This window comes from Emiliania huxleyi, assembly GCF_000372725.1.
Source record: "Emiliania huxleyi CCMP1516 unplaced genomic scaffold EMIHUscaffold_114, whole genome shotgun sequence".
Lineage (NCBI taxonomy): Eukaryota > Haptophyta > Isochrysidales > Noelaerhabdaceae > Emiliania > Emiliania huxleyi.
The window spans coordinates 428,508-442,064 of record NW_005201551.1 but is presented as its reverse complement, the minus strand read 5'-3'; the positions used below and the strand labels follow the sequence as shown (position 1 = coordinate 442,064).

General features: G+C 65.4%; 4 protein-coding genes across 4 annotated transcripts; all 4 read right to left on the bottom strand.

Moving 5' to 3' along the window:
• Positions 1-1,074: 1,074 nt before the first annotated feature.
• EMIHUDRAFT_224093 (hypothetical protein) lies at positions 1,075-2,406 on the bottom strand (the record flags this gene model as incomplete). The annotated part of the gene is made up of 4 exons (XM_005791304.1): positions 1,075-1,966; positions 2,070-2,110; positions 2,191-2,250; positions 2,347-2,406. The coding sequence occupies 4 exons, from the start codon at positions 2,404-2,406 to the stop codon at positions 1,075-1,077; spliced, it is 1,053 nt and encodes a 350-aa protein (XP_005791361.1).
• A 429-nt stretch (positions 2,407-2,835) lies between these two features.
• Positions 2,836-5,356, bottom strand: EMIHUDRAFT_454552 (hypothetical protein; the record flags this gene model as incomplete). Its single annotated transcript, XM_005791303.1, has 9 exons — positions 2,836-3,159; positions 3,258-3,306; positions 3,381-3,425; positions 4,067-4,138; positions 4,364-4,672; positions 4,791-4,829; positions 4,914-4,939; positions 5,014-5,061; positions 5,158-5,356. 9 exons carry the CDS (start codon positions 5,354-5,356, stop codon positions 2,972-2,974), a joined length of 975 nt encoding a protein of 324 aa, XP_005791360.1. The 3' UTR covers positions 2,836-2,971.
• A 394-nt stretch (positions 5,357-5,750) lies between these two features.
• EMIHUDRAFT_224091 (hypothetical protein) lies at positions 5,751-6,179 on the bottom strand (the record flags this gene model as incomplete). The annotated part of the gene is made up of 1 exon (XM_005791302.1): positions 5,751-6,179. One exon carries the CDS (start codon positions 6,177-6,179, stop codon positions 5,751-5,753), a length of 429 nt encoding a protein of 142 aa, XP_005791359.1.
• Positions 6,180-8,809: 2,630 nt separating this feature from the next.
• EMIHUDRAFT_361530 (hypothetical protein) lies at positions 8,810-10,721 on the bottom strand (the record flags this gene model as incomplete). The annotated part of the gene is given in 3 exon segments (XM_005791301.1): positions 8,810-9,938; positions 9,952-10,167; positions 10,278-10,721. A coding segment is annotated over 1 exon segment (378 nt), but the record flags the coding sequence as incomplete, so codon positions are not given.
• Positions 10,722-13,557: the final 2,836 nt, after the last annotated feature.

Genomic DNA, 13,557 nt, shown 5'->3' with positions numbered 1-13,557 from the left:
CACGTCAGCGTCAAATGAGCGACGTGCGACCTGTCAGAGCTTGATCTCCAATCTCAGCTGCCTCTGTGCGTCCTGGGGATGTACCTTTGTCGCGCGCCGGAGACGACTCGACGCCGCTGAGATCGGAGATTCAAGCTCTGACAGGTCGCACGTCGCTCCTTTGACGCCGACGTGACTCACCCGTGCAGATCACATCAGGACACGGTCTCGACGCGCTCGGTACGACGCCTGCGACCCGTCTCGGGTCAGGTGGCACGACGCTCATCGCGCCTACCAGCGCTGCCGTGCAGGCTGCCACGACGAGGTCGAGCACGCTTCTATACGCTCGCCGAGCCTTCCTTTCCATCCCATTTGGCAGCCTGGGAACGGTGGCGGTCAGAGGCAAAGCATACGAGGGGTGGTGGAACCACATGTCACGGCTACTGCCGGCTCGACCCCACGATAGCCTCCGGAGGCTGACTTTGAGGCACAATCATCGGACGATGTCGACGAGTTGAGTCGCGCTCGCGGTAGCCAGATGACCTCTCATACTAGTATCATCGGCCATGGCCGCAGGAAGCGCGGGGGAGGGCGCTGGGAGCAACACGGAGCTCCGTTGGACGTTTTCAAGATTAGCGTGTCAGAGTGAAATGGAACTAGCCCGTGCGGAAGCTAGTACTCGATCAGTGGTTCGCCCGCTCTCTAAAGATGATTAAATCTTCTTGGAGAACGGAATCATAGTGGAGACACCCGGTGTCTTTAGATGGAAAACGCATCCTAGATTGTGGCGTTTGGCATCTAGAATGCGCATATCATCTGTAGATGGGGGGGACGGGGGTCGGCCGGTCGCCGCCCGCGCCCCTGACGGAGTGGGCGTGTGTGTAAAAATAGTCAGAACACCGGTGGCTCCGCGCGAGCACTCACCTGTGCACTCCTCGGTTTTCGACCTTGCTGTTGCTCTTTTCTCTTACACTCCAATTGTAATTCATACTGACGTACCTGATCTCACACGAGTCACATCGGATCCCCTCTATGCTCTAATCCCCCCAAATGCAAATCTGCTACGGCTTTACCTTCCACTACACAGCCGTACACTCACCCACACGCGAGCGGCAGCTGCATCGCCCGCCCCACCGCCCAGCTGACGGTCGCGCCCGCCGCGAGTCCGAAGTAGACTCCCGCGACGGCGACGTCGACCCCCTCCTCCCTCAGCTCCTCCGGCGCGAGTCGCGCGACCTGCATCATCGACGCGGTGGCGAGGACGCCGTTGCTCAGCGCGAGCAGCGCCGTGGCGAGCAGCAAGACGACGTTGCCGCCCATGCCGTGGACAAGGCGCGGGCGGACGCACGCGTAGATGAGCGGCACCAGCAGCGTGCGGGCGGCGCACGCAGCGAGGCAAGAGCGCGGGCGAGCGCGGGCGGCGAGCCGCTGCAGGAGGGGGAGGTGCAGCCGGGCGGCGAAGTCGACGACGTTGTACACGAGCACCACGAGCGTGAACCACCAGCCCTGGCCCAAGCGTGCGAGGCCGCCCTCGACGCACGCGGCGCCGGGGATGCTCGGCCAAGCGGCGAGCGTGGTGCCAAAGCAGAGCGCCTGGCAAGCCGCCGGCAGCCAGACCGCGCCTGCCGCGGCGCGCACCGCAGCGCCCCTCTCTCGCCACCCCGAGCGTGGCGGCGCCTCGCCCGCGCCGCGCGCCACGTCCGGCGTCAGCAGCGGCGAGCCAATCGCAGAGGCGCTCGAGGCGGCTCCTCGTCGCCCCGCTCCTCGGGCAGCGGCGAGGAGGCGCGGCGAGCGGCGCAGCGCCACGAGGTAGAGCGCGCACGACGCGGCGCTCGACGCCACCTGCAGGCCGAAGAAGGCGCGCGCAGCGATGCCGAGCTGCGCGCCAGACGGCGCCGCGCCACCCGCCGCGAGGCGCGTGAGCGCGCTGGCCGCGACGACGACGACGCCGGCGGACGCGTTCCCCACCATCATCGCCTGCGTGGCACTGCCTCATCTCCGGTGATCTCCGGTGACCTCGGGCGATCTCGGGCGATCTCGGGCGATCTCGGGAGATCCTCGCCTGCGTGGCGCTGCCGCGGGGAGAGCACGTGGCGAGGCCGAACAAGGCCGGCTCGAGCAGCAGCTGCGCCTAATCTCGGGCGATCTCGCGCGATCTCCGGGGCGATCTCCGAGAGAAGCTCGAGAGCGCAGCAGCCGCGCCAGCGCGACGAGGGCCGCGAGGATAGTCATCGCGGTTCGCCGGCCGCCGGGCGACAGAGGCGCCGCGTCCTGCAGCAGAGGTGTGAAGAGGAGGTGTGAAGAGGAGGTGTGAAGCAGAGGTGTGAACAGAGGCGCCGCGTCCTGCAGCAGAAAGGCGACGCCGACGGCGGCGTTGACGCAACACGCGCCGAGGACGCGCCGCGAGAAGCCGGCGGCCTGACTCATTCATAATAAGTGATCACTCATTACTAAATAAGACAACGATGATTTTGCGGAGAAGCGGGCGGCCTTTGCGGCGCCGGAGAGGACCTGCGGATTACTTCATTAATCATGAATCCAGCAAGCAATTAGTTATCTAAGCAGGAGAGGACCTGCGACGCGTGCTCGAGATCACCCGAGATCACCCGAGATTACCCGAGATTAGCCGAGATTACCCGAGAGGACCTGCGCCGCGTGCCCTGCGACGAGCGGCCACGAGAAGGTCATCAGCACGAGAAAGGCGAGGTCGGGCAGCTCCGCCTCGAACTCGTGATTAGTCAATTATAGTTATTGATTGACTAACTAATGTGAGAGGCCGGGCAGCTCTGCCTCGTAGTAGGCCTGGGCCTGAAGAATGCTCTGGTACGGCCAGGTGCCTGACGGTAATCAGCAAGTACTCACCGAGCATCAACAAACGTGACAGCTGCCTCTGCTCTAGACGGCCAGGTACCTCCCAACCACAACAGCGCAAAGGTCCACCACAGGAACCCCTCCTACTACCAACTATCAACCATCCATGGACTAGGAACAATCAGTCATCAGCAGGCACAGCGGCCCGCTCCTCCCGCTCGCTCCGCCCCTCTTCCTGCTGCTGCCCGTCGCCGTCTGCAGCAGAGCTCGAGCCGCCGCAAGCCGGGAGGGCGGAAGCGACCGAGGAGAGCCCATGCTGCGCGGCGAAGGCGGCGACACGCGCCCCGTCGGGAGGGTCCGAGCAGGCGCCTGGACAGGGGAGATGCAGCCGAGATGCAGCCGAGATGCAGCCGAGATGCAGCCGAGATGCAGCCGAGGTGTAGCGGCGGGAGGGTGCGAGCAGGCGCCGCGTGTCGTGACGCAGAGAGCGCCGGTGAGGCAGCCGTACTGCGCCGCCTAATTAAATATTAAGCTGTCATCAGCTCCACTTGATATTAATTAGCGCCGGTGAGGCAGCCGTACTGCGCCGCCTCGGCCAGGTCTGCTCCAGAGACGAAGCAAGCGAGCAGGCCAGCCTGGCCAGGCGTCGCCAACTCGTTCATGAATAATGAAGTAAACATTAATTGACTAGTCATGGCGCGGGCGGGGCCTTGAAGGCGTCGCCAGCGCCCACCGCGTCGCGAGCGACGACCGGCGGAGCGGAGACAGCTCTCGTCTCCACCGACCGCCCGCCGACAAGCGCCTACACCTCGGGATAGATCTCGTGTACATCTCGGGATAGATCTCGGGTCGACCGACCGCCGGCCGTCGCGCCCCGTATCTCGGGTATATCTCGGGCATATCTCGCGTATATCTCGGGTATATCTCGGGTATATCTCGGGTATATCTCGGGTATATCTCGCCCCGTCCCGCCCGCGCGTGATGACGACGCTGCCGCCGACCTGCCGCGACAGCTAATTAGTGTTCACTAATTTACCTGCCGCGACCCAGGCGAGAGCTTATTAAAGAGTAATCAGTCTTGCTTTACCTGCTGCGACAGCCGGGCGAGAGCTAATTAATTTTTCAGCAGTCATTAGTGAATCATTAATTAACTAAATGCATTCATTTACCTGCTGCGACAGCCGGGCGAGAGCTGATTAATTTTTGGTGTTCACTAATTTACCTGCCGCGACAGCCGGGCGAGAGCTAATTCATTATTAGCGATTCACTAATTTACCTGCCGCGACAGCCGGGCGAGGGCGGCCTCGACGTCGCCGGCCGGCACGCCCGCGACGGCGCACGCCTCGAGCTCGTTAATTAATCACTAGTGACGCCCTCGTAGGGTTAATTAACTAATAGTCACGCCCGCGACGGCGCACGCCTCGAGCTCGTTCGGTGTGAAGAGGTCGAGCAGCGGCAAGAGGACCTGTGTGCATCTCAGAGCAAGCCGTGACGAGGCGCTGCTCACACCTCTTCGCGGAGATCCGGCAGAGGCAAGAGTGCATCCCACAAGCCGTCGACGGCGCCTGTTTACAGCCAGAGGCGTGAAGAAGTCTAGCGGCGGCAAGAGAGCATCGCACAGGCCGTCCACGGCGCCCCACTGTCCGCTCGCGTCGTTGTTAGTGTCGAGGCTTGTCGTGGCGCCAACCTCTCGCGCCGCCAGCAGCAGCCGAGGGAGAGTCTTCCGCAGCGCCGCGCAGGAGAAGTAGCCCGCGCAGTGGACATGGCAAGGCCCCAACCGCCGGAGCAAGGCGGCGCCGTCGGCGACGAGGGCGGACGCGTCGAAGGCGTCCGAGACGCCGAAGTGGGAGCAGAAGGCGCGGTCGTCGGGGCCGGAGAGGACCTGTGCTGCGTGCCCGAGATTAGCCGAGATCACCCGAGATCACCCGAGATACCCGATCCTCGGACTATGCAGACGCCGTAATCTCGGGTAATCTCGGGTAATCTCGGGTAATCTGGACCATGCAGACGCCGGTCGGCGCGTCCTCGTCCGAGTCCGCCTGAAGGAGCGCGTTGCAATGTCGAAGCGTCTAGCCGGGCAATGTCGAAGCAGGGCAGTGCCGAAGCGTCTAGCCGGCATCCACCGCTACGTCCCAGGCCAGTGTTAAGCCTGCCCGGGAAGCACACATCATTTGGTGGCAGGTGTCTACAACAGTCCCGAACGCGCCTCGATCAGCCGAACACCCAGCGAGTCGAGGTGGACGCGCAGCATGTCGCCAAACGCATCGCGGCCTGGGCCAGAGATGCACCGTGTGAGAGGAGGAGAGTCGATCCGCCTGTCGAGTCGGTGGTGTCCGTGTGAAGTCGGACTGATTGGAAGCGGCTCACCGATGCCCGAGTAGAGAGCGGTGTCGCCTCGGAGCCGCTGCAGGTTGCAGGCGACGTTGAGCGCGGCTCCGCCTGGCTGGGCTAGGATCCGCTCTGGCGAGACGACGTTGCGGCCCCACTCTGGGAGGCGCGGCAGTGGGCCGGCGTTGACGTCGCAGAAGGAGTCGCCGACGACGAGGATGGTGCGGCGTTTGCGCATGCTGCTGTGGTGGCACAAAGCCTTTCGGGGCCGACTGCGATACCTCGAGAGTGTAACGAGCGAGTACGTAGGAAAGTTCTTTTCTCGAACCCCTGTGTGTAGTAAGGGCATTGTTGGTAAATCAAGATGTTAGTGCTAGTGCGCGCCAGTCCCGTGCCTAGTGTAAAACAAAGAAAGAAGATGGACAACCCAAGGGAGGGATGGGAGGACGGCACGCTGCCTATTGTCGTGCGTGGCCGCAAAATTCTTTTCTCGAGAAGGGTTGGTCGGAACCTCGCTCGCCGGCTCGGTTTTATTATACCAAAAGGAGGGCTACACGAGGCCCTCTACGCTGGGGTGCCGGCGCCCTACTGGGCGCCCCCCACTCCCTTCCCCTTAGAGCCCCCGATCCCGCTTACCCCCCCCTGCGGTCCCTCGCGGCCGCGCGACGCCGCACCAATAATGGCGCGCTGTGCCTCGTCCGCTCGAGCGCCGTCCAGAGCTGCACCGACAGTCGCTGCAGCGCAAACGGCATCCATTCGCGCGCCGACCACGACGTCTGGTCGTACTGCCACCACGTGAGCTTCCGGCCCGCCACCTCAGCCACCCGCATCAGCAGCTCCTCCACCCCCGCGCTCATTGCGCCGAACTCCTCGAAGAGCAGCGCCTCCACACGGCACTTCCCCTCTGCGTCCGTGTACTGGCCCTTGACAGCCTCAACCGTCCCGGTCCCCGTCCGCGGATCCCACCGTCCCACCGTCCCACCCCTGTCCCCGCCCTCCACGCCCAGAACCGTCTCGCGGGCGCGTGGCAGCGTGTTGCCGCAAGCGACGAACGCCCCCATGCGCCCCACCCCCGAGGGGTCCGACGGCACACCCGCAAAGATCTTCGTGTCGCCGATGCAGGGCAGGTCCCCAGTCACGCCCTGGTAAATGTACAAGTCCGTCCTCGTAGTGCTGTGCTCGCAGTGAAACTCGTGCTCCACCGCGCCGCGCCCCAGCTTGCCCCGCAGCAGCTCGACAAGGTCCAGGAGGACCTCCTTGTGCCGCGTCTGGTGGCCCGCCGCGCCGTCGTTCTGCGCCACGTCGCCGAGGGCGTCAAATTGAATATGCAGCCTCCAGCTCTCCACTCTGGCGCCACACTGGCAGACGAGCGCCGGCAGATGCCCTCGAGTCGCGGCCTGCCGGCGAACGTCCGTCCGGCGATAACGCGCGTCTGGTGGCCCGCCGCGCCGCGCGTACCGCTGCCGCTGCCGGCGTGGGGCAAAAAGGGCTCGCTGCCGCTCGGCCGAGAGCTCTCTCCGTCGCTGAGGACGCTCTCCTGCCACCTCTGGCCGCATCCGATCTGGGCGGCGCTCGTGGCGCTCCTCTTTGCGTGCCTACCCTCGCTGTCGGCGGCGTTGCTTCTCGCCGAGCTCGCCGGCGTGCCACACCTTCGCGCCGAGCACCTCGACCGCCTTGGCGAGCTGCCGGAGCACGGCTTCGTGCCGCCGACGTTCGGCATCGTGCACGGCTGGCGCACCTTTCTCTACTCGCTCTACCTCGAGTTCGTTGCGCGCCCGGACGTGCGCGACCTCTCGCCTCTTGCGTCTGGGGGCGCCTGCTTCCTGCCCGCGACCCTTCCTCCCAGGGCAGGCGCCCGCCCGTCCGTCCCCGCCGGCCTCCCGCAGCGGCAGACGAGTCAGCTCGCGAGCGCGTCGGTGCAGCCGTGGCGCGCCTTGCTCGAGGACGCGGATGCAGACCTCCGCCTCACCGGCCCTAGCGACTGCTGTACCGTCGCCTGCAGCTTTGCAGGATGCGACGACGCGTAGAATTCACACACACACACACACACACACACACACACACACACACACACACACACACACACACACACACACACACACACACACACACACACACACACACACACACACACACACACACACACACACACACACACACACACACACACACACACACACACACACACACACACACACACACACACCGCGTTTTGCAGCTCACTCGATTCGCCCTCCCCGCCACCCCAGGCGCCGCTCTGGTCGACGTCGCGCTCTCGCCCAACGAGGGCGCCGGGGCAAGGCGCCGCACCGACGCCTCTCCCTGCCCTCGCCTCCTGCGCTCTCTCGCCCTCGAGCCTCCCCGTCCCGTGCCTCAATGAATCAAGATGACTACTCTCTCCCCCTGTGTCTTCCCTCACGCCCTCCCTCCCCGCCCACTCCCCCTCCCCCTCCCCCTCCCTCCCCTCCCGCCCCTTCCCTTCCCCAGGGGCCTCCTCTGCCGCGAGTGCCGCCGCCCAGAGGCACGCGCTGCGGACGACCACACTCTCCACCTCTCCCCCGCACACGGCAACAGGCCCGCACCCTCGGCTAGGTGCGGGCTAACCCTAACCCTAACCCTAACCCTAACCCTAACCCTAACCCGCACCCTCGGCTAGGTGTGGGCGCTGCAGCGCGAGTTTGCGCACGGGCCTTCTTAATCAACCAGAGATGCAGGTAGATGCAGGTAGATGCAGGTAGATGCAGGTAGATGCGGCCGTGCATTCCCGCGCACACGGCCGCTTCACACGCCCCTGCATTCCCGCGCACATTCGGGACGACACGTGCTCCGGCGGCATCCCGTCGTGTTCCGCACTGAGATGACTGTATGCGTAGCTTGTTCCAGATCACACCAGTGATGCACTTCACGCCGCCGTATCCCGACGTTGGTGCTGCCTCGCACTTCAGGCTCCTGGCACGCCGTCCTCTCCGCGCCGCAGACGCGCGGCGAGTGTGCGAGCTCGGCTGGGCGGAGAGGGGGCCGCCGGTCTGCTGCCGGTCCGCCTTCCAGCCCCACTTCCAGTTTGCGCCGCAGGGCTGGGTCTTCCTCTACGCGCCGCGAGATAGCGCCGAGTGCGAGGCGCTCCGCGCCGTCCTCGCGGCCTCGCACGCGTTTGCTCTGTCCTGAGGCGTCTGAGCCGCAGGGCCAGGGCAGGAGGGGATAGATCATAGAAGAGAGCTAGATTTTTAACCGTGCCAAAGTCGATCCTCCACCGTGCACCGCTGCTTGTGCGTCAGGCTGCAACAGCAACCCCCCCCCCCCCCCCCCCGCCGCACAAACCCACCCGCCCCCCTGTCCGCCGTCCCTCCCTCCCTCCCCCCCTTTGTGACATCAACACCCAACCCACCCGCCCATCCACCCACCAAACCCGCACCCGCGCGCGCCCGCACCGTCGCTGCGCGTCATCCTCCGCCGCCGCAGGGTCTGCTGCTCTCTGCCGTGCTCGCGCGGCGGTCCCGCTGTGCCCCGCGCCCTTGCCGCCCGGCCGGGGCTGGAGAGGCTCAGTAGAGGTCGATGCCGCGCTCCTCGCACACGGCCACCAGCTCAGGCTGCTTCCTGTCCTTGTAGCCCGCCTCGAGCTTCTGCACGCGAGGGGAGGTGCGATCAGCATTGGGCGGGGGAGGGGCGAGTGGCGAGGGGAGGCGTCTCGCGCCTTCAAGCTCGGGGCGGCCCCCTCCTTGAGGGCGGCGGCCAGCGCCTTGCAGCCCTCGTCGCCAATCTCGTTGTAGCTGAGATCGAGCTTCTCGAGCCGCGGCGCTGCCCCGCTCGCGAGGACCTCCGCCACCTGCGCCGCCTCCGCGTCGCCCCAGCCGAGGCCGCGGTAGAACAGCTCGGTCGCCTTGCCAAACTGCTCCTCGAAAGCGGCCTCGTACAGCCGCTTCACCAGCGGCTTGTCGTCCTTGCCGTTGGTGAAGCTCTTCTTCTCCAGCTCCGCCGCGAAGGCAGACGGCAGCAGCGGAGGGCGCCGGCCGCCGTCCTGGACGCAGTCGTCTCGGAGGCTGCCGTAGCTGTACTCCACGCCGGCGCGCATCTTGCCGAGGTCGAGGGAGAGGCTGCCAGCCTTTGTCAGGCCAGCCCAGCTCTGCTCCGTGTAGCACCAGCCGCGGTCAAAGTACTTGGCCACGTTGGTGCCTTCGGTCTGGTCCTCCGCCTTGTGGCCGTCCGGGAAGGAGGTCAGCCGCAGCACGAAAGTGTACTTGTGGGAGTAGAGCGTGCCGAGGCAGCCCAGCCCCTGCTTGAAGAGCGCGTTCTGCTCCTCGGTGCGCATGACGCCGTTGGCGGGGTCAGGGTGCTGGTGCAGCGAGCCGAAGTCCCAAAAGACGCCGAGCCGCGGGATGTACGGAGAGGTGAGCAGGGCCTTCAGCGCCCTTGCGACGCGGGCGAGGTTGGCTCCGCGCGGGTCGGGGTGGTCCTTGGTCAGCCACGGGTAGGAGAGCGCGGCGACGGGAAGGCTGCCACGGTCGGGGGTCGCCTCGACGAGGTCGGCGAGGGAGAGGAAGGCCTCCTTGGGCAGCGCCTGGCGGTGGGCGAGGACGCCGCCCGCCTCGGCGTGGCGGATGACCCACTGCGCGTCGAGGACGGCGACGGCGCCGCTCGCGAGGACCGGCTCGAGGTCGCCACCGCCGCGCTTGCGCCACAGCTCCAGCTTCCTCTCGTCCACGCCAGGAATGCCGGAGGCGTCAGCGGCGCCGGCCAGCCGCCAGTGCCGCAAAGCTAGTACGAGCATTGCGGCCTTCGGACTGGAAGAAGAGCGGGCGTCGATGCGATGCCTCGGACGGATGCGGCTCAGCAGCCTCTGCTCGTGCATGCGCCGCTCGCTGTCGGCGGCGACGCGGGCCAGCCGCGCGTGTCGCACGGCGAACAGTATGATCGAGGCTTTCGGCCCGGAGCAAGATGGGTGCACCGCCGGGCCGGAGGGGATGAGGCGCACCCGGCGAAACTGCGGCGCCTGCGGCCGCAGCAGATGCCGCTGAGGCATGCCTCCTCCCGGTCGCGGGGGCATGCCTGCACCTGCAAACGGGCGGAATTGGCGGCGTTGGAGGCGTGTCACGGACGTGTGCGGCGGTGTGTCTCTATCAGCAGGGTTGTCGTGGCCGGGTGTCTTGGAAGTGGCTGCTCACCGCCCATCGGCCCTCCAGAGCGGGAGGAGAAGTTTCCGAAGCCCATTCCCGTCGGAGGCGGAGGCTGTCGGGAGGGCTGGAAGCCACCGGGCGGCGATGGCGGCTGCGTAGCACTCGCCGGCGGCTGCTCCGGCCGCGGCTGCTGCTCCTGGCGCGCGACGGCCCGCTGCAGCTCCCGCTGACTGGGCGCTATGACGCCACCTCCCGTCTCCGGCCTCTCCAGCCCGTCCATCGGCGGCGCAACCCCTCGCCGCGCGATCCGTGACGCCATCCCAAACGGAGAAGGCATTCCCGGCGGCGACATGCCCATGCGCAGACGCTGCTCGTCGAGCATTTTCAATTCGAGCTTCTCGCAGGTGAAGGCGTACCACGCGCACCACGCATCTAGCTTTCGCTCGTCAACATTGAAATCGGCAACCGTCGTGTCCTCGCGGCGGTGGAGGCAGGGCAGCGACTTCTCGAAGCAAACGCGCACGGACAGCATCAGAGCACGGCAGCAAGGTGTCAGAATGCGATCGCCCTGATCGCTGTCTTCCGGTCGAGCACGCATGGTGCACACCCCGTTTTTTTGTGTTATACCAAAAGGAGGGCTACACGACGCCCTCTACGCTGGGGTGCCGGCGCCCTACTGGGCGCCCCCCGCTCCCTTCCCCTCAGAGCCCCCCATCCCACTAGCATTCCCCCGCGGTCCCTCGCGGTCGCGCGACGCCGCACCAATGGCGCGCTGTGCCTCGTCCGCGAGCGCCACCCAGAGCTGCACCGACAGTCGCTGCAGCGCAAACGGCATCCATTCGCGCGCCGACCACGACGTCTGGTCGTACTGCCACCACGTGAGCTTCCGGCCCGCCACCTCAGCCACCCGCATCAGCAGCTCCTCCACCCCCGCGCTCATTGCGCCGAACTCCTCGAAGAGCAACGCCTCCACATGGCACTTCCCCTCTGCGTCCGTGTACTGGCCCTTGACAGCCTCAACCGTCCCGGTCCCCGTCCGCGGATCCCACCGTCCCACCCTCCCACCCCTGTCCCCGCCCTCCACGCCCAGAACCGTCTCGCGGGCGCGTGGCAGCGTGTTGCCGCAAGCGACGAACGCCCCCATGCGCCCCACCCCCGAGGGGTCCCGCCGCCGCCGCCGCCGCCGCCGCCGCCGCCGCTCTTTTGGCCTGCGCCAACACCGGCATCCAGCAGCTGCGTACCGGAGCACGGGGCGGCGGGCAGCTCAGCGGCACATAAGGCACCCGCCGCGGGCTGTGTGCACTCCAGCAGCTCATCGACTCCGCACGGTCCCACGCCGCCAGCCACGCCGCCAGCCACGCCGCGGCTCTCGGCTGTCGCAGCATCGGCGTCCTCCCCGTCCTCGCCTCCGCCACCGTCTTCGGCGGAGGTACCCTCCGGCGCCGGGCTGTCGGGTGACAGCAGCAGCGACGCCATAGAAATCAGCGACGGCGTCTTTTTTAACACTTTTCCGCTTTTTTTTTTGAGAGCGCCTTCGAGGTTAACCCAATGGTGCGAGCGGTCCTTCGTTGCAGTCGCACACACGCACACGCCACGCCGCACCGCGCGCCCGCCCACTGCCCCGCCCAGGCGGGAAAGAGATGAGGAGATGGGACAGCAAAGGAGGAGCACAAGCACGTATGGGAGGGTTCAGTTGTGCGCCACGCTGCCCGTGGTCTCTAATTCTTTTTTTCGCGCGCCCGTTTGTTAGCGACTTCAGATGATGTGGGCAGAGGTGGCTAAGCGACTTCAGATGATGTGGGCAGAGGTGGCTAAGCGACTTCAGATGATGTGGGCAAGGAAGATGATTCAGGAAAAGCTAATCTATGAGGAACACAGCGGGCCGCAGTCGACTCGGTGGAAATTGACGGCCCCCGTAGCAACAACGACGGCGACGGACAAGAAGACGAGGAGAGTGACAGAGAGGAGAAGGGGACCGTCGAGGGGACCGAGAGCGAACACGAGGGGAGCGAGGGGCGGATAGCACGATCGATCTTCGGATCAATCCACGACTGCAACCTAACAAGGCCAACGTCGGACACCGCGTACTCCATCCTTGCGGACGCTCTGCCGCTCGGACCGCACAGATGCCGCAAGCAGCGCCGGCGAGGCATCTGCGACCTATGCTACCTGCTCCGGGGAGAGACTGTAATCGAGACCACTCGGCACCTAGCCCTCGAATGCCCTTACACAGGCCTGGTCCAGGAGGCCGCCCTCCGCACGGTTCTGGAAGTCACAACGCTAGACGAGGCGGTGCGTGAAGAGACACGGCGTTCGCAATGGCATGCCAACAAACTCGCACACGAACACCGCCGACTCTGCATAACCGGGTTTCGGCTTACTACGAGCAGAGGACAGATGGCAGAGGGGCGCATTGGGGCAACGCCGACACGCGTGATGATGCTGGAGTGTGGAGACGCTGCACCGAAAATGGGCACTCTGGGCCGGCGCGGGGGCCCCGGCCCACACCGTGCGCCGCGCCGCAGTGCGGAAACGGGGCTCCGGCTCTATGAGTCTCTATGAGCACCAACTTCCCGAATGATTACGGTTGATTAGAGGGCAGATTTGGAGAGATCTCGAGGAGTACACACAGATAGACCCTCCAATCATGAGAAACCTCCAACCTGATCGGTCGTACTGACCGCCGACAGATCACTGCAGACAGCAGACAGGCCGACGTCTGCACGCGGCCGGCCGGGCGAGAGGCTTGACACGATCCGACCCTGCGACCCTGACGCTGCTGCTCTAGCTATCAGCCATGCACTGCTGACTGCTGCCACATGTGCGACCTGTGCTGGCCCACTTGGCGGCCTTCCCGGTCAGTGGTGAGGCGCAGTTCAGAGCTGTCGATGGCGCGATCCGCCGCACTGGTCCCACATTGGTGACACGAGACCACCACACGTTTGCCGGTCCAAGAGAGAGGCACCGGCGCTGTCCGGAGAAGTGCGTGGTCCCTTTTGACTGCCCATGCGCGCGAGGCTGTGTAGGCATAGCCTCGAGAGTGCCAGCAGCCAATCCGAGGTGACGCGCATTGCGTCAGAAGCGTGCACACGATGGAAGGACACCTTCCTACTGGCCGTACGATCAGGTCGTCACTGAATGCTTGATACTAAGGCCGCGAGCTATGCAGGTGATCAATTGTGCATCATGGCACGGTCAGCAGCGCCGACAGGCTGTCGCAAGGCGTGATAGCATGGCCGCAAGTACGCCGAATTCCCATGAAAACAAGTAAAAAATCGCCAAAAAAAAAAGCGCGAAAAAATCGGCGCCTGCGGCGGGCTGGGGGACC